This window comes from Centruroides sculpturatus, unplaced genomic scaffold (assembly GCF_000671375.1).
Source record: "Centruroides sculpturatus isolate CEXI.00-Female unplaced genomic scaffold, Cexi_2.0 scaffold1473, whole genome shotgun sequence".
Classification (NCBI taxonomy): domain Eukaryota; kingdom Metazoa; phylum Arthropoda; class Arachnida; order Scorpiones; family Buthidae; genus Centruroides; species Centruroides sculpturatus.
In genome coordinates this window covers 149,668-172,321 of record NW_019385756.1, presented here as the reverse complement: position 1 = coordinate 172,321, position 22,654 = coordinate 149,668, and the positions used below count along the sequence as shown (strand labels likewise).

Sequence of the window (22,654 nt, the reverse complement as noted above, 5' to 3'; positions counted from 1 at the left end):
TAATACGAAATTGTCGAAAACATAATAAATTTTTAGTACATGAAATAAAACGCAAAATTTTTTTTTCAACCCAACCTCTGGGGAAAGCAGTTTTAAAAAGAAACAAAAATACCGATGGAGAAACCGTGAATTGGTTAAATATATGCTGGATCAGATTTACAAGGGATGCACCATACAAAATGTTCTACAAAACTTCGATAGAACGAGATGCTGAATTTAAAATTATCGATTTGTCACCACAACAAGTAATTTCAGAAATATAAAGTTATCGTTTCTGTATGAAAAAAGGAGATCTATTAGCCTACATCTGAAAAATACAAGGACACGATGGATTTATTATCATATATACTTCCCGTTCATCATGAATATTTTAAAATGTTAAATCCTGAATAAAATTCATTTAGTTATACCTACGTATAAACTGAAAATGTATAATTTGATTGAAATTCTTAATAAAACTGAATTTTTTTTGTTATGTTATATTTTCTACTAGAATATTCTTTGTTTTGTTTCACTTTTTATCAAATGAATAAATATTTATAAAAATTTGAATAGTATTTTGTTTTTATTATTAAAAAAAGGCTGATGCAACTGAAAAAATTCCCAATTAAATGAACGATTACAATAATTCATTAATTTTGAAAGTGAGGCAAGTCCATTTAGTTATAATGAAACTCTTACTTTTTTTAGTCAGCACTGTAAACACTATTGGATTATAAACTTACATTATCCGGTACCACAAAATATTAAAAATATATCTATTAACACTTACCAATATTTTTAAATTTATTGAAATGCAAACCTTTAAATATCTCACAATAACAAAAATTGGACTTGCCCCATTTTCAAAATAAATGGCTCATATATATAACAGAAAATTACTAAAAAGATATATTTAAATAATAGAACTGAGATTAAATAAATTATTTTTCACATTGATGTAAGTATATAAACAGTAGAACTTGATTAAAAAATTTCCCTCATTAAAAGTTTACCTGTGTAAGAAGTTTAAATTCAAAAATTCCAATTTTTTGCCATAAGAGATGTGTAAATTTTTCCCATAGAAAATGTTTCTGTTCAAGAAAATTTCCTATTTAATTAAATGAAATCCTTACCATAAATGAATTTAATTGCTGTTTCCAGATAATTACGTTTGTATAATCCATGTTCAAAGTAGCCCAAAGTCATGCATGTAATAACATAAAATTTTGTACATTCTTTTTCCATATGCAAACAGCAAATTCTGACAACAGTTTCATTCATGTATTGATAAGTGTTTAAGTTTCCAGCAAGTTTTAATACAGTATTTGTAAAGTGATCAAAAGCTCGTAAAGGACCCAGAGCTAGAGCAGACTCCTTTTGCTATTAGTTAGCCTGTTTTGCCGTTTTTTGAATAAATGAANAAGAGAAGAAATTTTTTTGGCATGGTATCCACACATTGCCCGAGAAATGGAACAAATGTGTCACTAGTGAGGGAAAGTACTTTGAATAAATTTGTTTTTGCTTTCTAAGAAAAAAACGTGTGTTTTTCTGACTAAAAAACAGCGGATTTAAGCTTATACACCTATGTAGATCTGTGGTTTTGTTTGTGAGTTTTTATGATAAACATTTTTTTTTCTTTTTTCCACATAACAAAACCAATGAAGCAGGCTACATTAGACAAATATCTAAATAAATACTATAAGTCTAATTCACTGTAATGCAGTGGACATTTCATTCAATAATCCATATTTATTTAACAAAGTTATATTATTTTCACTTATGCTTAAAAAGTTCTATTATTTAAATAGTTTATTATATCCAATACATACACATACAAATTAAATTACAATAAAACTGAAATTAAATAAAAAATGACAAAAATTTCAATAATTTTCAAAGACTTAAAGTATAATTCTCAAAATGGCTTCATTACCTACAATCGGTTTAACAATAACACCAGAAAGACCTAAAGCAACTCCTAGAACAAATCCTTTACCAGCAATAAGCAAAGTTTCTGGAAGACTAGAAGGATGTTGTTGAATTCTTAAACGACGTTTCTATGTAATAAAAATACTTTTACAATCTTACAAATCAACAAATCAAATATTTCAATTATAGTATTTTATGAAATGTATAACTTACTTTTCTATAATCTTCATCCATTGAAAAAAAGGAAAATATTTGACCTAATGATCCAGTGATTAAAGAAATTGATCCTGCAGTTCCTCCTAAAAGACATGTTAATTTAATTAAATTCTATTTCTATTTAATAATTTTTTATACATGAAAACCACAAAATGTATATACAGTACATATATATTAGAGCAAATCCCATCTGTCAAGGTTGAATCTAGAATTTTCTAAACATTAATATTTATATCAGATAACAGTACAATTACTTACCTTTACATGAAAAGTTATTAGATTTTAAATTATTGAATTTTGAAAATGATAAAGATTACTATAATTTGGGGTGAATAGAAACACCTCTCTGTCTAAATGATTATGTAATTCAAATAGCAGTAATGATGTGACTTTGTAATTTGTTTTAAAAACTTGGTGTTATCCTCCTTAATGTGAAACCACCGGAAGGGGGTAGGTCTCCCAATCCGGCAACAGGTTGTTAAACCCTTTCACTGTCAGGATGGGTGGTTGAAGGGTTCTTTTTCCCGTTGTAACGGGTCGAGTGGTGGAGGGAGGAGCGCGTCGGTGAGACGACAGGCGATATACGAGTAAACGAGGAGGCCAGATATAACATAAGAAAACGTAACAATTTATTAAACCAAGTAATACAACGTATAGTTCGCGTCCCTAAAACGCGGGGAGACCGAGAGAGAGCTTACAATAATTGGTTCCATACCTCTTGATCTGTTATCCAAGCGACTCGTTGAATTAGGAAAATTTCTCTTCTAGGAAAGTTCACTGATGTAGGAAAGGTCACTATTTAACTATTCGAATCCTGGATTTAGGGAAGTTCACTAGACAAAAAGGACACTATTGGAAATTGGTATTCTTCCGGCACCTGCTCTGGTACGACTCCCCCGAGAAGGGGAAGGAAGGGGTTTTTATAAGTTCGGCGTGGGAGAATGGTCACGTGATTGATTGTTGTGAGGTAAAAGGTATGTAGATGGGTCAGAGTTGTTCCCGGGACCATGCTAACTGTCAACTTTGGCGTAGGAATGTGGGATTAGTTTCGAATTGAACGGATGTTTATGTCGAATGTAAACGAAAAGTTTTTTTTTCCGTTAGGTTTCACTTTAGGGTAATAGGAAGATTTAATTAGATTTTAAGCAAATACGGCAAAATAATCGGTAGAAATTCCGAATCTCACATTAACAATTACAGTACGTGATACATGAAGTGATCAAATTTCTCATTTTCTTTTATGTTTCTTTTCACCCTTAACCCATGGAGCGAAAAAACAGTAACTTAACAGTAAAAGTTTGTTTCTATTTTACAACTAGAGGGAGGAAATGCTTTATTCTTTGCAAAAAATGTCTATTTTATATTTAGGCCTTATATTATGCATACTACAAAATATTCTAGTTTGATTTTCTTTGTAAATAATAATGAAAAAATACATTATATAAAAATTTTTGTATTATCAATAGACATATTTTGAATATTTACCAATCACATGTCCTAATAAGCTTTGTACTCCTTTAACAATACCCTCTGTAAATTCTTCAGGACCTTGAATTGATCCCTAAAATAAAGGAAAAAAAATAATTATATTTTCATATTTGTAGCTATAAAATGCAAAATTTTAACTTAGTTCTTGTATATAGCTTTGACTCTTGATAATTCAAACTTTGTTAAATTAAATCTCTTGCTAAGTTTAAATTTTATTTTTATCTCAATGCATAAATTCAATGCATTTTATGCATCTATAAGTTCAAACAGTTTTGACAGCATGTTTCACTAAACTGAAGTCTAGGATTTCAGTGAATTTATTTATGTCTAATTTTGTATACTTGATGCTATATTTTTAAGGGAATGGATTATATTAAGACAAATTTGAAATAAAAATTAACATTTAATTATACACACTTGAAGACACATACTAAAGTTACTTAAAATATGTTAGCATTTACAAAACTATGTCACAAAAGTATAGAAAAATCTAAGAATGTTTCATATTTAAAATTCTTTGTGTTTTCTTAAATATGAATTGACCAATTAAATTATGTAGATAGTTTTCTCTTTTAAAATTTTCAAACATGTTTTCTATAAGTCATCATATGTCATGTTTCAAAGTTATTGAGTGCTTCAAGGACATTGTTAATTCAAGAACCAATTAATCATTGACATCAATCTTATATAAAGGATAAATAATTTTGTTTAGCCTTCCATAGAAGACTAAACAAAATTAGCCCTCTAAAATATGAAAGGTAAAGAATGCAAAAAATCTAAATTCTTAGATTTTTTGCATTCTTAAATTAGCATTCTAAAATATTCCTTTAGCCTTCTATGGAAGACTAAACAAAATTTATTTTTCCTGGATATTTCTATGTAGAGGGTGGCTCATTCATAATAATTTTCATTTAGTTTTCCATAGAAGTTTCTTAGTTTTCACCCCCTCTGCCATGCTAAAGACTGTCTCAACAAGCACCTCCAACCAGGCATCCACACCATCACCATTACTGATCACAGATCCAACCACATCTTGAAATACATAGGTGCTACAACACACACACCCTTTAAACACCTGCCTAAAAGTACATAGGAATTCCATCCTGAAAGGTTTGGCCAGCACTGTTAACTATCTTTGCCTCCAACCCCAACATTGATGTGTATTTTGACGATGCATGCCTCTTATGCAACTTTTCCTGGCAACACTTTCTTAGACATCTAGAGCAAGTTGAAATTTATAAGGCTGTCCACAAAAATACCACTATTAACTTTTGTGATGTAGACTCCTTCCACACAGCATGGAAATCTTTCTTTGAACTATAAACTTACTTTCCTCCCCCTCTCTCTTTCTTATGTTGCCTCCCCTCTTCACACATGTATGGCAATCCCCTGTTGTTTCAACAGCTGTGGGATCAGTTAGCCTGAGAATGCCTGTTCAACACAGGTGAAAACATTAGCACTTCCCAATTTTTTTTTCTGCTGGTTATTTGGATTTTTGTGGATTAGTAATTTTCATAATTTAAAATTTTGTTAACTCAAAAATTCTTTTGTATCTTTTCTGCTTTGAGTTATTGAAAGTCAACTGTATCAATTTTTAAAATGGAAATAAAACTAATTAATAAAACTAAGTTATTTTATGGTTAAAAACCTAAAAACTAAAATAGGCATATCTTGTTTTATAGTGCTTTGCTTTAGATAGCACTTCTCAATTATATTCATGTTTGTTATTTTCAATTGTTGTCATTGCTCTTGAGGAGTTTTGAGGTATTTTACTTAAACTTTCCATCATTTTTATTTTCCTGACTCTGCTATATATAACAGAGAGAAATTATGGTGATCGGTCAAAAAATGACCTCCCAAGATTTTTACATTTTTGGACTTGGGACTTTGAAATATCATAAAATACAAAAAGTTTGGGGTTTTTTTTCGTATGTACGGATGTTAGTGTGTGTATGTGTGTAGCATGATTTTGTTCACCCTCTTTAAAGCTTAATAATTCCTGTGCTTTTTGTTGAAAATTTTTGAAATTTTACAGGGAAGTTTTTGTATTAAGAGAATTGATGCTATAAAATTTTGGGAGTTAAAGATTGATGAAGTGGGGACATAAAAGGGGTTGTGTGTCATATCACAAGTAGAGTTGGACTTATAATGATTTTACTCATTATTATCATTTACAACTTTTTATCTCTACCCTCAAAATTAAGCCTTTTGCCATGTTATAGTAATTAAAAATACTAAAAGTTTTTTAAAATAAAATATCATAACAGTTAGTATCACCAAAATTTTAAATGTTGCTAGATTTTTTAGGCCTAATGCTATTGCATTTAAAAATATATTGGTTTGGAATATAATTCACTGTTAGTAGTGAGGTATGCCTTATGCAAATTCATAATTCATTCTATTGATATTTTATAAATTTAATTGAGATTTATTACACAGATTACTGCATGATATATTAATACAATAAGAATTTGATCACATAATTAAATAAAAATATATCACTCTAGAAAATCAATAATCCTCACATGTCCTAATAAGCTTTGTACTCCTTTAACAATACCCTCTGTAAATTCTTCAGGACCTTGAATTGATCCCTAAAATAAAGGAAAAAAAATAATTANTCGATGATGTCCGATTTGCATTTACATCTTAATATTTGCTTTCTTTTTTATTTAATCGTATGTAGAAGATTTTTTTAATCCATTAAATATATAAATTATAAAAAAAAAGACATACAATTATTTGATAAATGAAAACTCATTAATTCTAAAATACATATTTTAATGGGTAATGTGAATTATCTGGAAGATATTCTGATTTATTAATTCAGTTTATAAATGTAGTGAATAATGTGGAATAAGAGGATAAAAATAAGGGCTAAAATCATCATTTATTTACTGAAGAAAAAAAATAAATAAAATAAAAGATCTTTTTACTTTTAAATAAAATAGATATCGAAAATATTATCATGTCAATTGTTATAAATTAAAAATATAATTTCCCTAGAAATGCTAAAAACTTTAATAACTACAGTATTTCTTTGATTCTAAGATTCACCTTAATTTCAGTACCACCACAAAAGAAAAGAAAAAAATCTTTGATTTTGAAGAAAAACATAAATTAAAATAAAATGCTAAAATATATCTAACAAATATTTTTACTATAATTGAATTCAATTTACTAACAACAATTCATACTTGCATAAATATGTTTGTCCAGGATTATTTACATGATTAAACAGTAATGACCATACAAAAATTTTTTGGGTCAATTTAACCCTTTTTTTTATATCCAACCAGACAATAAATCTTCTTTAAATGACCAAGGAGATAATATTAAAAAACATGTATAGGAACATACTCAACACTGACCTTTTTCTGTAGGATCTGATGTTAAACAAACTCAGCACTAAAAAGTTTTTCACTATCAGTCAGTTCTCAGTTGTTTTATTTAAAGGTGGAACCACTGTTTAATCAATTCATACTTATTTATCAATAGGTATTTTTTCATCCCTTCCTCCTGAATCAATATCAGAATCTACTTTATATTCATAGTCTGATTTTTCTGAGGTGTCTTTATCTTCATTCTCCCACATAATACATTGTCTTCTGAGCTATCAAAAGCATTAGTGATGCAACATTTTTAAATGAGTACTACACTATTTTTTCTGGAATTAGTTTCCAAGCTGTTGATACCCATTCTGCCAATTTTGATGCTGGTGCTTTCTTAATTTTTCTGGAAGGTGTCAACAGCCAGGATTCATATTCCTTTCTGAAATAATACTAAAATGGTTTGTTGACTGAAACATCCAGTGGTTGAAGTTGGTTAGTCATGCCACCAAGAATCACAACCATCTCACTGCATTTTTGCACAATTTTATTTTTAATAAAATCCATCTTAAAAAACAAAATGTTGATATATATATCTCACTAACCTTATGAAGCTTTGCAAAAGTTATAACATACCATGAACATTTTTGGTCCATCTTAGGACTTTCTTCAGATGGAATTCTATTAGAGAACCTTTTTTGGTGTGTTTCCGTTCTATTTCCATTTCCGATGTGTTAGATCTAATTTTCTTTTGAATTTAAACCTATAATGATGTGCACCTGCATCAGTGACTATAATTTTATTTTTGACCTGTTTGGACAAATTGTGACAATTGCTTGTCATTTCTGTATATAAAATTAAATTGTCAGTTACAAAGTCTTTGTTTATAAGCTTCTAAAATGTTCCATTATTGCTCGAAGGGGCAATAAACCCAACAGGAGAGCAGGAGAAGATATATAGTGACTTGTGGTTGAGAGAGCAACTCTCTTATTTTTGGTGCCATCACAAAGGTCACCAGTGAGAACAGGTTGTGCAAAGAAGAGTTATGAAAGTCAACAGACTCTGCTCCAATCAACAAGACGACCAGGAAAAGACAGCGATTATGCAATGCAAAAATTTGAGGAACTTCTCATATACTAGCACCTCCTCTCCCCTGTATTTTTGATTGTCTACTGACAGTAGGATTATCTGGTAAGAAAATTCATGGATTAGACCAGGGATGAGCAACACGCAGCCCGCGGGCCGCTTGCGGCCCGTTAAACATGTTTATGCGGCCCGCCAAGCATTTTTAAAATTGAATTTATTTTATCGACTTTCTCCCATCAATATATTGTTATAAAATTAATTATAATAAATTGGTAGTACATACTAAACCGAAACAACTTTTTGTGACGAGTTACTCACTTGTCGGCGACTTGTTCAAACATGCAATACGAACGCGCCGCGTCTGCGTGATTTTTTGTGACGAGATACACACTTGTCGGTGACTTGTTCAAACATGCAATATGAACGCGCCGCGTCTGTGCTTGTTTGTGTTTGCTTCTGTCACACAATCAGTCAGACTGGTAAGCTGTTAACTAGCAATTTTAGCAATTCTTGTGTTTCTTGAAAGGCGTGAGTGCAATATTATTGTCAAAAAGGTAATATTAGAGTTTTTTATTCAAAATTAAGTTTTCCTACAAATTTTTTTAACTTTCAAATTTTTAATCCATAATAGCATGTCGGAAAAGCAAACAAAAAAACGGAAGGTTGCGGATGAGCACAGGCATTTCCAAGAAAAGTGGAAATTTGATTATTTTTTTCACTTTCATCGAAGATAAAGCTGTATGTTTAATATGCTCAGAGACTGTGTTGACATTAAAAGAATATAACATAAAAAGGCATTACGATACAAAACCTGAACAACAATATAAAAACTTAACAGGACAACTCCGGATAGATAAGTTTATTCAAATGGAGAAAAACTTGGGAAAACAACAGGCTATTTTTAAAAATCAAGCTATTTTATCAAATACAGCAGTAAAGGCTAGTTTTGTTGTCAGTCAAATACTGGCAAAAAAATGAAATCCTTTGCGGATGGAGAGATGATAAAAGAATGTCTGACTGCTGTTGCAGAAATAGCATTTCCTGATAAAATAAATATTTCAAACATTAGTTTATCAAGATTCACCATTGCAAGGAGAATTGAAGACTTGTCCGAGAACATAGCAACAACGCTTCGTGAACGCATTGCAAAATTCGAATACTGTTCTTTGGCACTTGATGAGAGTTGCGATATTAGTGATATGGCACAACTGGCTATATTTTTACATGGTATTGACACCAAATTTAATATTACTGAAGAATTGTGTTCACTGATTCCAATGCAAGGGACTACAACCGGCAAAGACCTGTACGATGAACTAAAGTCTGTGTTGGAAAATTTTTCAATTTCATTAGAACAGATTATTGGTATATCGACAGATGGAGCATGAGCAATGTCAAGCATGTAGGTAGGAATATCGGGAAGGCTATTTCAAGACATTAAGAAGGTCACAGGAAGGGAAATATTCGTTAACCACTGCATAATTCACCAGGAAAATTTGTGCGAAAAGATTGAGTTTGCCAAATGTCACAGTACCAATAATTAAACTAATCAATTTTATAAAGTCACGCGCGTTAAATCACCGTGAGTTTAAAGAATTCCTGAAAGATTTAGAAACTGAATATGGCGACGTGGTTTTTAATACCAAAGTACTGTACGTTGGCTTAGTAGAGGTGCAATGATAAAAAGAGTATACAACTTAAAAAGCGAAATACAATTGTTCTTGGATATGAAGGGATATGCCTTTCCTCATTTTGGTAATAAAGAATGGATGTGAAATTTTGGGTTTCTTATCGACATGACTCAGCATCTCAATGATCTTAATGTGGAACTTCATGGCAAAGGACAGTTTATTCACAATTTGTATGATAAAATTCAGGGCTTTGAGCGCAAATTAAAATTGTGGAAACAGCATCTTTTGCAGAATAATGTGTCTCACTTTCCACATTTAGAAAAAGAAAACGTTACTACTTCTCAAAAATACGCACAATATATAGACATTTTAATCAACGAATTTCAATTACGATTCCAAATGTTCAAAGCTGAGAAGACAGCGGTTTCCATGAAAATGTTTTCCTCGCCATTTAATATCGATGTGGATACAGTTCCCGAAGACTTTCAAATGGAAGTGATTGACATGCAGAATAATACCGATTTAAGAAATGTATTTTTCTCAGTAAACATCGAAAATTTTTATAAATCTTATGCGAGCCCTGAGAAATTTCCGCTTTTGACGAAAAATGCAAAGCAAATGATGTCTCTGTTCGGAAGTACGTATGTTTGCGAACAATTATTTTCAACCATGAAATTAATCAAAAATGACCACCGATCAAGACTGAGTGATGCACGATTAGAAAGCTGCGTACGTGTAACTACCTCATCAATTCCGGTTGATATTGATCAGCTTGTGTCAAAAAACAGTGCCAAAATTCTCATTAAAAATTTCAAGTAAATTCGTTTTTCTGTTCTTTTCTTGTTTGTTTTTATTTTGCATTAAAATTTGTATATGAAATCTTTACTTTTTTTTAAATTTTATATTTTTTTATTCTAATGTTTATTATAAATAAAGTTTTGTAAATTATTAATAAGTGTTACTTTATGTGCGACCCGCCAAAAAATTTTAAAATTTAAATTGGCCCGTTGATTAAAAAGGTTGCTCACCCCTGGATTAGACTAATAGAAATTGTCATGAAAAGACAAAAAGACTGATTTTAATGGAAACCTAAAGCTGTAATATTTGAATACCCCCTGAATATTGTGTATATTGGATTTTGATGCTGACTCAACTTTGCATTGAGAAAATAAAATCTTACAAAATGTCCACAAAATGTATCAAATATTAGTATGTTAAGCAGGTTATTAAGACTTCCAGGACGTCTATTACATACAACATTTAGCTAATCTTCCATATGCTCTGTCATCATTCATTTTTTTTTTTTTTTGGTGCATATACAATAACATTTTTAGGAAAAATTTCATTTTTTGGTATGGTTTTTTGATTTAAAATTAAATATGGTGGCAACTTTCAATCATCAGCAGTGATACATAGCATCACAGTGATATGCTACTTTTCATAGTCTATGCTTATAACCTTGATTTCTTTATCATCTTTAGCATTTATGACATAATTTCAAGGCATTTCAAAGAAAACTGGATTTTGTAGTGCTGCGCTACTATACTTGAGAAGAGACTTCCTAAATTTGTTATCTTTATTGTGTGTAATTGTAATTCTGTTCAGTTTGTGTTGGGGTTTGAGTTGTGTTATGCATGTGTTTTTAGACTTGTCCCATACCACCCTATTCTGGGTCATATGATGAAAACACTGCTAGTTGGTTGACTGCCATGTCATGTGACAGGTAACCCTTCCGTGATGGTGGGAGGTATAAAAGTAAAGGTTCGACCTGTCGGAGAACCTTTTTTTTTTTCTCTTCTCCTTCTTGCTCCTTGGATGTTACCCTTCGGAAGGACTTCGGGATGAAACAAGTGAGTGTGGAGCCATGGTGAGCCTCAGTTAGGACAAAGGAAAGATTGTATGTCTCTTAAGGAAAGGTAATCCGATTCCATCAACAAGAGACCGCAGATAGATCAGCATGGAGGATGATAAGGTGAATAGATACGCATTAATGGAACCTAACGTGACTATTATTTTAAATAAAAAGTTGTGACTTTATACAAACACATGGGTTTGAATAGAGGGGTTGCAAGGAAGAGAATCACCAGAAGAGTAAGACCCCAGAATCAGTGCCAAGAGGAGTGTTCCTACACGGGGTATAAGTAGTCTAAACGTGGTACATGTATATACACATCATCACGGGTGCAATTAACATTTATGTCGGAGTCACCTCAACCAAATGTTAGTCAATTAAGCGCGGCAATGAAGTGGGTGTCGGTTATAATGTTAATTCATTATGTTTTCCTTTGTGGTTATTAAACATGTCTGTCAACTTTCTCATTATATTTTTGTAAAGTCTTCAATTTATTACCCCTTATGTAAGCTCGATATATTCCAATATATCTGAGATACTACAATTTCATCAACATTTCCAATTTGACTAAACTCTTAATTTCCTTTTTTTTCCTTAATTCTTTCACATATCATTGAAAGTTAATCAGCTTCTGGTGAAAATCTGCAGAAATTCTTTGACAGACAGATGTTTGATACCTTAATTAATGATAGCCCATTATGATGCATGAGTTTGTTGCAGTAGCCATGGCCATAGAGCTACAGGTTAACATTTTAACATTAGCAAAGTAAATATTCATCATTAGAGAAATGATTGCCATTCCATATTTTTGTGCAAAGTAACAACTAAATACTCTATTTCCATATTTTTCTGCATACACAATAACTTTTCATTTCAATGCAGTATCATAGTGTAATATTTTTTACATTTTAATGTGAGATAAGAGCAAAGATATAACCAAAAATTTCTAACTGTTGCTGAGTGACTCCACTATAATGAAATAACACTAACTTCAAGAGAAATTTCCAAAAGACACACATGTATGAGCACCATGTTTCATTGACTTTTCCTTGAAACTATTTCCATGTGACATTAAAAGATGTGCTTAGGACATTGTCCATTAGTAATTGACAATTACTAATGGACAATGCCAAACATTTCTTCGGAAAGGAAATGATGTCATGTCCTAGGAGTAATGTATTTCACTACCTGTTCCAAATAAAGCAATCATCTTACCTGGAAGGACAGATTAGCCTCCATAAACAATATTGTGGTGTCATCATAGAATCCTGGCACCCCAGCTTCTCCTTTGTTCTAAATCAGACTTTCTCTTATGGTATGTTGTACCAATTCTGATACTTCATATTTGGAAAGTGAAAGAAAACATTATGGGTAAAAGGTAGCTCGACAACATACTAACAAACTGGTTATAATAATTTGGCCAAGTTATTCAATCAATCTTAACACAGTATAGTCATACACCATAAATTATCATTTTCCGAATTATCAAAGAACCTTTAAAATATATTAATAATCCTGTTAAAGTCATCATAGCAACATCTGGTTTTACTTCAGTTGGCATTAAAGAAGCAGCTAACTCTTTAATTACTAAATCTTACTTCAATTGAGCATTTATGGAATGAATGAGCATCAGACAGTTTAAAGTTCCCTTTGTGGTTATTAAATATATATTAAAGGTTCTTTGATAATTCTGAAGATGATAATGTACGGTATATGACTATATTGTGTTAAGATTGAAAAATCTGACCAAATTATTATAACCAGTTTGTTAGTATGCTGTCGAGCCACCTTTTTTACATAATGATGCTTCAGTTTTTGTTGATATGGGCTCTATTGGAAACCAATAAATGTCTTGGGGAATATTAGCCCAAATGCAGAAAATTCAATCTTCAATTCTTGGAAGGATGCAATTCATTGCATCCTTCAACTCTTGGTGCATCCAACTGTCTGATGCTCGTTCATTCCACAAATGCTCAATTGAAGTAAGATTTGGTAATTATGGAGTTAGCTGCTTCTTTGATGCCAAATGAAGTAAAACCAGGTATTGTCATGATGACTTTAACAGGATTATTAATATTTTAAAGGTTCTTTGATAATTTTGAAGATGATAATTTATGGTGTATGACTATACTGTGTTAAGCAAGAAAATGCCCATGCCAAATTGTTCTCCATTGTAATTTGAGAATGCAATGAAGATCAAACAAGAAGGTGAAATTTCTGTGTAAAAACAGAATGTGTGGTGCTGGTGCCACATACAAACTGAGGAAAAATTTTAAAAACTTTTTATTCTAAGGCACCATCAATTCTAAGATGTGCCCAGTTTTCAGAAATATTTATATCTGAAATTGTGCCATCTTAGAATCAAAGAAATATGGTACATAATAATTATTATTGTTATTATTGTTGTTATGTTTTGTAAGTTATACTCGGTTCACACCGGTGGCTGTGTACTATGCTGGACCAGAGTAAAGGCATAGCAACCAAAACAAAACTAAAATTAAATAAGTGTGTCAGTGTGTGTGTCTGTATTCAGGAATTTCCTAACAATGTGGCATGTATTCAATATAGTGGCCTTCTGTAGTGTGATGTATGTATTTCTACTCAATTGTAATGTTCCCAGGCTTTTGTGTAGCGTGTGTGATATCACACCTGTACAGGAGAGAACGACAGGTACAATAAGCACCCCATCCTCCACAGATGTCTGATTTCTGGGCGAGTTCTGTGTACTTGCTAATTTTTTCAGTGCATGTGTTTTGTACATTGTGAGTGTTTGGAATGGCTATGTCTATAATGTATGTGATTTTATTGTGTTTGTCAATGAGTGTGATGTCTGGTCTGTTGTGGTAAATTGTTTTATCTGTGATTATGGCTCTGTCGTAATACATTTTGTGCGTGTTATTTTCCAATACTGTCTGTGGAATATACTTGTAGTATGGTTCGTGGATGTCTGCCAATTTGTGTTTCTTTGCAAGCTCTTGGTGTATTATATTTGCTACTTGATTGTGTCTATGTAAGTAATCTGTCTGTGCCAAGAGCTTGCAACCAGAAGTGATGTGTTGTATAGTTTCTGGCATGATGTGACATTTTCTGCATGTGTCATTTGTGAGTGTTGTATCTTTGAGTATGTGTTTTCTGTAGTTTTTAGTATTTATGACCTGATCCTGTATGGCAATCATGAATCCTTCCGTCTCCCCAAAGAGGCATCCCCGATCTAACCAGCTGTTTGACGCAGTTTTGTCAACAAAATCCTGGGCCAGGTCGTAAGGATGCCTGCCATGGAGAGCCTTTTGAGCCCATGATTGCTTAATGTTGTCTATGCTTTTTATATGTTGTGTCATGTCTGTATGTTGTGAGTGTAAGTTTAATGGTGTGTTATTTGAGTCTGCTAGAGTTACTGCTTTATGTAACTGTGATGTTTCTTGTTTCTTGTAGAAAAACTCTCGCAGTGACTGTATTTGTTTGTAGTGAAGGTTAACTATGTCAATCAGGCCACGTCCGCCTTCTTTACGTGGAAGGGTTAATCTTTCTGTGGCGGATTTAGGATGATGTTGTTTATGCTTAGTAAGTGTTGTTCTTGTTTTCCTTTGGAGTTGCTCGAGATCTGTGTGAGTCCAATGTATAACTCCAAAAGAGTATGTGAGTACTGGGATGACATATGTGTTTATTGCTTTAACTGTGTGTTTTGCATTTAACTGTGTTCTAAGTATAGCGTTTAACCTACTTTGGTATTCTTTAATTAATCGTTGCTTTATTTGTGTATGTTCTGTTAGTTTGGCCTGTTGGAATCCTAAGTACTTGTAGAACTCGCCCTCTTCCATGGATTCAATAACGTCTCCATTTCCAAGTGCAAAATCTTCTTTCTTCAGGATTCCTTTTTCTATGTGAAGTTTTTTGCATTTGTCTAAGCCAAACTCCATTTGTATGTCCTTAGTGTATGAATGTGTGATTTGTAGGAGTTGATGAAGTTGTTTTTGTGTGGATGCATAAAGTTTTATGTCGTCCATGTACATGAGATGTGACAGTGTAAACTGTGTTGTTTTTTCATGTCTGATATTGTAGCCATATTGCGTGTTGTTTAACATGTTGGATAATGGATTCAGGGCTAGGCAGAACCAGAGAGGACTCAAGGAATCTCCTTGAAAAATTCCTCGCCTAATGAATATTTCGTTTGTTTGTATGGAAGTGTTACTAACCCTGAGATGTAGTGTTGTTCTCCAGTGCTGCATAGTGTTTTCGAAGAATGCAATGAGTGATGGATGTATTTTGTACATGTGTAGAATATGTAGCAGCCAACTGTGTGGAACACTGTCGAATGCTTTTCTGTAGTCTATATATGCCATGTGTATGTTTCTGTGTTGTTTGTGTGCTTGCCGTAGAATGACTGAATCTATGAGTAACTGTTCTTTGCATCCCCTGTGATTTCTACGGCAACCTTTTTGTTGTTCTGTAAGAATGTCGTGTTCTTCAACATGTTTGTATATTTTGTTTGTGATACAGGATGTCAATAATTTGTAGAGTGTTGGAAGACATGTAATTGGTCTGTATTGTGTGGGGTCTGTGGTGTTGTTGTTTTTAGGTTTCATGTAGGTGATGCCCTGAGTAAGAAATTTTGGCATGTCTTGTGGATTGATGATGATGTGTGTTAGATGTTTAGCTAGTTCCTGGTGCAGTGATGTAAACTTTTTGTACCAGAAATTGTGAATGTTGTCTACACCAGGTGTCTTCCAGTTGTGTGTTCTGTTAACAGCGTAGCGAATGTCGTGTATGTTTATTTCAGCACAGGGCATACTTGGTATGTTATGCAAGTTTCTGTTCTCCTCCTTGATCCAGCCTGCATCAGCATTGTGTGTAACAGCATTGGACCAAAGAGAAGACCAATAAGTTGTGAGTTCTTCTTCTGTTGGTGTGCCACTGTGCTGTGTATCAGTGTTTGTTTTGGTACTGATTTGTCTGTAGAAAAGTTTTTCATTGTTTGTGAATAATTTATTTTGTTGTTTTCGTAGTGTACATGTTTTGTATCGTTTGAGTCTACGTGCTTTGGCTGCGAGTTTTTGTTTTAGTGTATCGATGTATTCTGTAATGTGTGTGTTGTGATGTTCATGTTTTGTGTGTGTTTTGATTTTCTTGAAAATGTTTTTGAGTTGTTTCTTTAATTTGGGTGTTATGTTGTTTTTAGTGTATTGTGTCAGCCTGCCTAATTGCTGTCTAATGTCATTTATTTGTGTTTCTATTCTTCTCTGCCAGGCAGGCTTGTGATAGAATTGTGTTTTGTGTGTGTCTGTCTGTGAGTGTATTTTCAGTCCATGGTGTGTTACTACTGTGACTGCCCCAGCATAAACTAATGTATGAATGTCTGAGAGTGTAGAAATTGAATGAATGTAGTTTGGTAGTAAGTGAGTGTTTACATAATCTAGTGTTTTTCCTACTGCCTTTGACGTGTTGATTTTTGGTATTCGTGGTCTTTGTGTGGGATCTGTACCAGTATATTTAATGAGTGTTTCCTGAAATATAAGTGAGAGCGTATTAACTAATTCTATGTCTATGTTATCAGTGATGGATGAGGAAGTGCCTGTAGTATCATTAGTGGTAGTTGTTGTATGTGTGCTATTATCAATGCTTGTTGCTGGATTATCCTGACAGGTTACGTGATCTTCATTAATGTTAAATGTTTCTGTCTGTTGATGTATTTGATCAGCAACCTGTTGTTTGATAAGTTCAAGTGTTGTTTGTGGGATAAGGTTGTTGTGTATAATTGTTCTTTTTTGATCAACAACCCTTTGTTCGGTGACAGTGAGGTGAGGATATTGTTGTGTGAATCTATGGTGTAGTTGTTGTCTGTATGCTGTCATGTTTGTTTCGAGTCTTGTGATGGTGTAGTAAGTACGGATGATAAACTCGTTCATTTCTGTTGTCCATTTCATCCGTTGGCGTGGTTTTCCAGCCTTTGTGGTCTGTGGATGCATTGCCACAGAAACACCAAGGCTAGGTTGATTCCTCACATCTGTTGAGGGCATTGCAGTAGCCATGCTTGGGCCGGCGCTGCTTTCGCCACTGGTAACCAAGGGAGACTGGAGCCTATTTTTCGAACGTGAGCCTCTGCCTAACCCACGAACGCGGACCTTGTTAACCTGGGCGATGTCCGAGCCGGTATCATACTTTGATCTGGTTACTACCATCATAAATTTCTCCACAGAATGTGGGTGCGTGGTCACTCTTAGCTTCATTTCTCCCCATAGACTTACTGGCATGGGTGTCCCTACCAGGAGCTTGTGCTCCAGCCTGCATTGCCCTATGGTTCAGTAAAATTACTGGGCTCTCCCACCATGACCAGGTGGTGACCATGGGAGAGTTATTATTATTATTATTATTATTATGTTAACTTTTTATTATTATTCTGCACAAATAGAGAATATATAAGTATACTTCACTTTTGTAGATAATTATGCTTTTAACATATAACAGACACATGGACAACAGATTTAAAAATATTCTCCATAATACATTGTTGAATTAAAAATGTTGAGGTATATAAAGATGAAGCAATTTAAAGCTTTGAAAACATTAATTCAAAATAAATCCAAAAAAAAAAAGAAATCCTATTTGTTTTAGTTTATGTCATTTATCATCATCAGAGAGCCAAAATATGTGACTCAAATAAAATAGTATTGATTAGCATTATATGGAAAATTCAAATTTAAATTAAAAATTGTAATAACAATGAATTACTTTTTATAGTACAGTGGAACCTCGGTATACGACCTTAATCCGTTCCTGGTGTTTGGACTTATATCAAATAGGACGTATACCAAACCAACCTTTCCCATAAGAAGTAATGTAAAAATGATTAATCTGTTCCCAATTAAAAAAAAGTGGCTGGCTTTAAACACCTCGCTTTCCTGGCTAGTTCCTGCTTGATTTTTCAGGAGATCAGCGTGTATCTTTTTAGCTTTCTCGCAAATAATTGCTTTTGATACGCTGTCGCCAACACACTGTTTTTCAGTTATCCAAAGCAAAAGCAATTTCTCGACACAATTTTATGTCTTTGATCTATGTTTAGAAATTGATTTAACCCCTTTCGCAACGTTAGCAAATTTAATAATGTCTTTATTTTTCAACGTTAGCAAATTTAATAATGTCTTTATTTTTCACGATTGTCGATATTGTCATTCTCGGAATACGGTATGCAACAGTTAAATCTCGAACACTCGTGCCACCTTCATATTTCTCAACAATCTCTTTTTTTCAGTTCCATTGTGATTTTAGTCATTTTTTTTCTGTTGCCTTTTTGCAATTCATGATTAATAAAAATAATAACATTTACTTACAAATTAAAATAAGAAGAAATTTAACAAAGTTATAAATTGTGGCACCGCGAACGTCTAGTCTGGCATAATACACCGATAGTGCTACTTGTTCATAGATGGCGCGTATAATTGAATTAAGTTGTATACTGAGCAAAATTTGTTTCGTCCAAACAGGACGTATTCCGAATTGGACATATTCTAAAGCAGACGTATACTGAGGTTCCACTGTATTTTAAAGTTTCATTCCAAATATAAGAAGTTTAACTCGTATATTGGCTAAGAAAAAATTATGTAAAATATTACAGGTAAGGTAAGTCTGAAAAATTTTATTTAAAACATTCTATATACAGGCAGGCCTCCTACAATGCGGTAGATACGTTCCTTGAAAATACCGCGTTGTGGGAAATCGCGTTATAGGAGACACCAACTCAATACAAAAACTGGGATTCGGTTCTAAAAAGAGAAAAACTTGGCGTTTGAATGGCGTTTTTTGAATTTTTCAAACCAGCCATTGGTAGCCATGAATTTAACACTAGTTTCATCAGCTGACCAGTGGCAAAGCGTAGTGGAGGCGGCACTTTTAAGGGGCGGCAAAATTTCACAATAAATAATAATAATATCTTGTAAAAATTTGAACCACTTCATTTCATATTTTTGTCACACCTACGATTCGGACCGATTGAAATGAGCACGGAATTGTTCATTACTTATTCTGTGACGAAACTGAATTTTAAATTGAGATACCTAAATAAGGGGGGCAGCAAAATTTTCCTCCGCTCTGGGCGGCTGACACCCACGCTATGCCACTGCAGCTGACGACTGTCCCATTTGTTTTAAATAATCAAATATTTTTAAGGCTTTGTGTTTAAGTGCAGTTTTATTTAAAGGCAACCNGGGCGGCTGACACCCACGCTACGCCACTGCAGCTGACGACTGTCCCATTTGTTTTAAATAATCAAATATTTTTAAGGCTTTGTGTTTAAGTGCAGTTTTATTTAAAGGCAACCGTTTCTTGTTCATATCTTCCACCCATAATATTAGCGCTTGTTCCATTTTTTACATTATAGGTGCTCTCGGACTAGCAATATTTTTCACAAGAATAGATGATCCGAATGCGACCAAATTTCTAATCTTTTCTCCTGATTGCTTAATCGACTGAATAGTCGACTTATTTAAATTAAAATGCCTACTAATATCAGCTATCTGCTCTTGATTTTTAATTTGATCCAAAATTTCTATCTTTGAAGAGTTATAAATTTCCTTTTTAATGACGGTCCTTTCTTTTCATTTGGCATTGTTATGGCTAAAATTTTTTCAATCAGTTTTGTGGACAGTAAAAATCGCAAAAAATAACTTTTCTTCACTATGTTGTTAAAAATATACACCCAATAGAAGTTTATACTGTGTTTTGGACCATTTTTGCTGTCCCCACTTATTGAAACAGTATAAATGATGGAAAATTTAGTGATATATTTGAGTGTTTACGGTAACTGATGCAAATCTGTCTAGAAACCGGTCTTCCCCTGAAACTTTCAAGGGAATAAATAACATGCCAACGTTAACAAACAACTGTTTTTAAAGACTTTTAGCTCTGTATACCGAACTGTGGCTCGTATCATGTGATCCGTTGCGATTTTTCTGTTATGTGAAAGATAATTCATTTCTAAATACCGTAAACTGCATTGTAAAAGTACCGCGTTGTAAGAAAATTACCGCATTTTTCCAACCGCATTGGAGCGAAAACGCGTTGTAAAGGTACTGCATTGTAGGAGGCCTACCTGTATTTATTTAAAATTAAAAAAGAAAAATTTATATTAAAGAATTTATATATCATTAAATATTAAAAAATGTTACACATTACAAATTGAATAGAAACACTTACCAGAAAAGGTTCATAAAAAAAATCTCCTAATCCTTGAGTAAAATCTTTTATTAGACCAAAAGGATTCCCTAATATATCTAGTCCTAATATTAAAACATATGCTTGCTGAATTATTTGATTAATGTAATGGCTTTTCACATCCATTAATAATTCAACAGGAGTAACAACTTTTCCTCTCTTTTCATAGAAGGCCATCCTAAAGAAAAATAATTTTTACATAACTAAACTCATATTCATATAAAGGATGTAAATAAATAGAAACGAGCCCTAGAAATATACCTCAATTCTACATCTTTAACTTCAGTCAAAGTAGCACCAATTGAATTAAAGAAAAAATCAACAACATCTTGCTGTAAAGACCATGGATCTGGTTTTGTTTTGTGTACAATACCTCTTGGACTAAAACTGAAATGGATCTATAAAGAAAAAAGCTAAAAATTTTTACAAACATCTCTTTACATTTTGTTTAAGAGATTATAAAAACTAAAATTCACTTAAAATATTTATAATTTTTGTATTTACAGTAATTTTTTATAAATACTTATGTTTAGTTTATCCAAGAATCCAAGGAGAGTTCTGAAAATAACACATTTTGCTTCTAACTGACAAAAATGAACTTTTTACAATTTTTTGAATTGAAATCAACAAAAATGCTTGATTTATTGGATTTTCTTGCAATTTTATAAAATACATACATAATTTTTCGAAAAATAATGTCATGTATGAGGTCCTTGATACCATTGTAGAACCAAAAAAAACCATTTTGGATTTCAGAACAAAAACAGAAACACCAAACGTCGTTTTGTAAACAATGTTGAATTACTTTATGCCACATTCAGGTTTTTTTTTTATTTGACAAAAATTAAAATAATTAGTGTCTTGGCTATCTTTTCAGTTAATTTAAATTTATTCAGTAATTTTTTGGTTACTTTTTAATTGATGACACTGTGAAGTGCAGAAGTGTGCACAGCCTGAAAGTTTTATATTCAACTACAGACTAGCAAATTTAATGGATAAGCATAAAAGTTCTGTGTCTCAACTTCTGCTGAAGTCATTGAGGGAAGCGAAGTTAGCCGAGTGAGACTTCACGGTGGATGGCTCAAAAGTGTTCTGCAAGGTCAAATGGATATCAATATGCATTTTTGTGCATGAAGAAATCACATTTTGAGGATCATGTGCATTCTGTAAAACGTGCAAACAGCACATCGACAAGATCGAACATCCCATATGCTGCTCACAAAAATGGAATCTCAAGATCAAAGAAATATTTTTCTTAGATACTGCAAAGACCTTTATAGGATGCAATATAAAATTGCATAAATTGAAGCATCCCTTGCCCTGGAAGTACAGTAGAACCTCGATTATCCAGACCTCTATTATCCGGATTTTCGATTATCCGGATTGTTCAAAATGAACAAAAATTTTACGAATTTGTTGATTTGCAATTGGCAAATTACGAAACTGTTTATGTACATGATGGAATGCATAACTTTTTTTGTTTCAACAACGTCTCACCCGGCACAGTGGCCGTAAACTCTTAAATATATTTTGCGTCGTAATAAAAATATAATTTGACATACGTATTTATAAATAATTTTATTTTCAAATTACATCATTTCTATGACCAGGGGCAGCGTAAGGCATGGGCAACGTGGGCCACCGCCTATGCCTCGCAGTCCAAAGGGCCTCGCATTTCGAAGGTTTACGCATTACTTAAAAGCCGCGAACACGACGAAAAACTTTTACTCGTCATAAAACGATAAATAGTTCGTCAAATTTTTATTCATAAAAATGCAGTTTCAACTGCTTTTTATTTTATAAAATCCGTTTTCTTGCGCCACCAGAGGGCCTTTTAAACAATAGGTAGTCTGTTAGCATTGGTCAGTAGTAGTCCAAATTCAATACGAACGTTTGTTTCTTGAAAATTTGATCACGATTTAAATACAGTATTTACT

The 22,654-nt window shown here is 32.7% G+C and overlaps 2 protein-coding genes across 2 annotated transcripts in view; one reads left to right on the top strand and one right to left on the bottom strand.

Moving 5' to 3' along the window:
- LOC111641818 (vacuolar protein sorting-associated protein 13C-like) overlaps positions 1-22,654 on the bottom strand; it is a 163,493-nt gene that overhangs the window by 18,423 nt on the left and 122,416 nt on the right. Inside the window, exons 20-24 of the mRNA XM_023388051.1 lie at positions 20,979-21,115; positions 20,700-20,895; positions 3,613-3,688; positions 2,125-2,210; positions 1,916-2,039 (exon numbers count right to left, since the gene is read on the bottom strand). Coding sequence (XP_023243819.1) covers positions 1,916-2,039; positions 2,125-2,210; positions 3,613-3,688; positions 20,700-20,895; positions 20,979-21,115 — 619 coding nt within the window. The remainder of the gene's footprint in view (positions 1-1,915; positions 2,040-2,124; positions 2,211-3,612; positions 3,689-20,699; positions 20,896-20,978; positions 21,116-22,654) is intronic.
- LOC111641820 (general transcription factor II-I repeat domain-containing protein 2B-like) lies at positions 8,088-10,507 on the top strand. Its single transcript, XM_023388053.1, has one exon. It carries the CDS (start codon positions 9,827-9,829, stop codon positions 10,478-10,480), a length of 654 nt encoding a protein of 217 aa, XP_023243821.1. The 5' UTR covers positions 8,088-9,826; the 3' UTR covers positions 10,481-10,507.

Coding starts and splice junctions, on each gene's coding strand:
- LOC111641820 (XM_023388053.1), top strand. CDS start 9,827: ATGACTCAGCATCTCAATGATCTTAATGTGGAACTTCATGGCAAAGGA.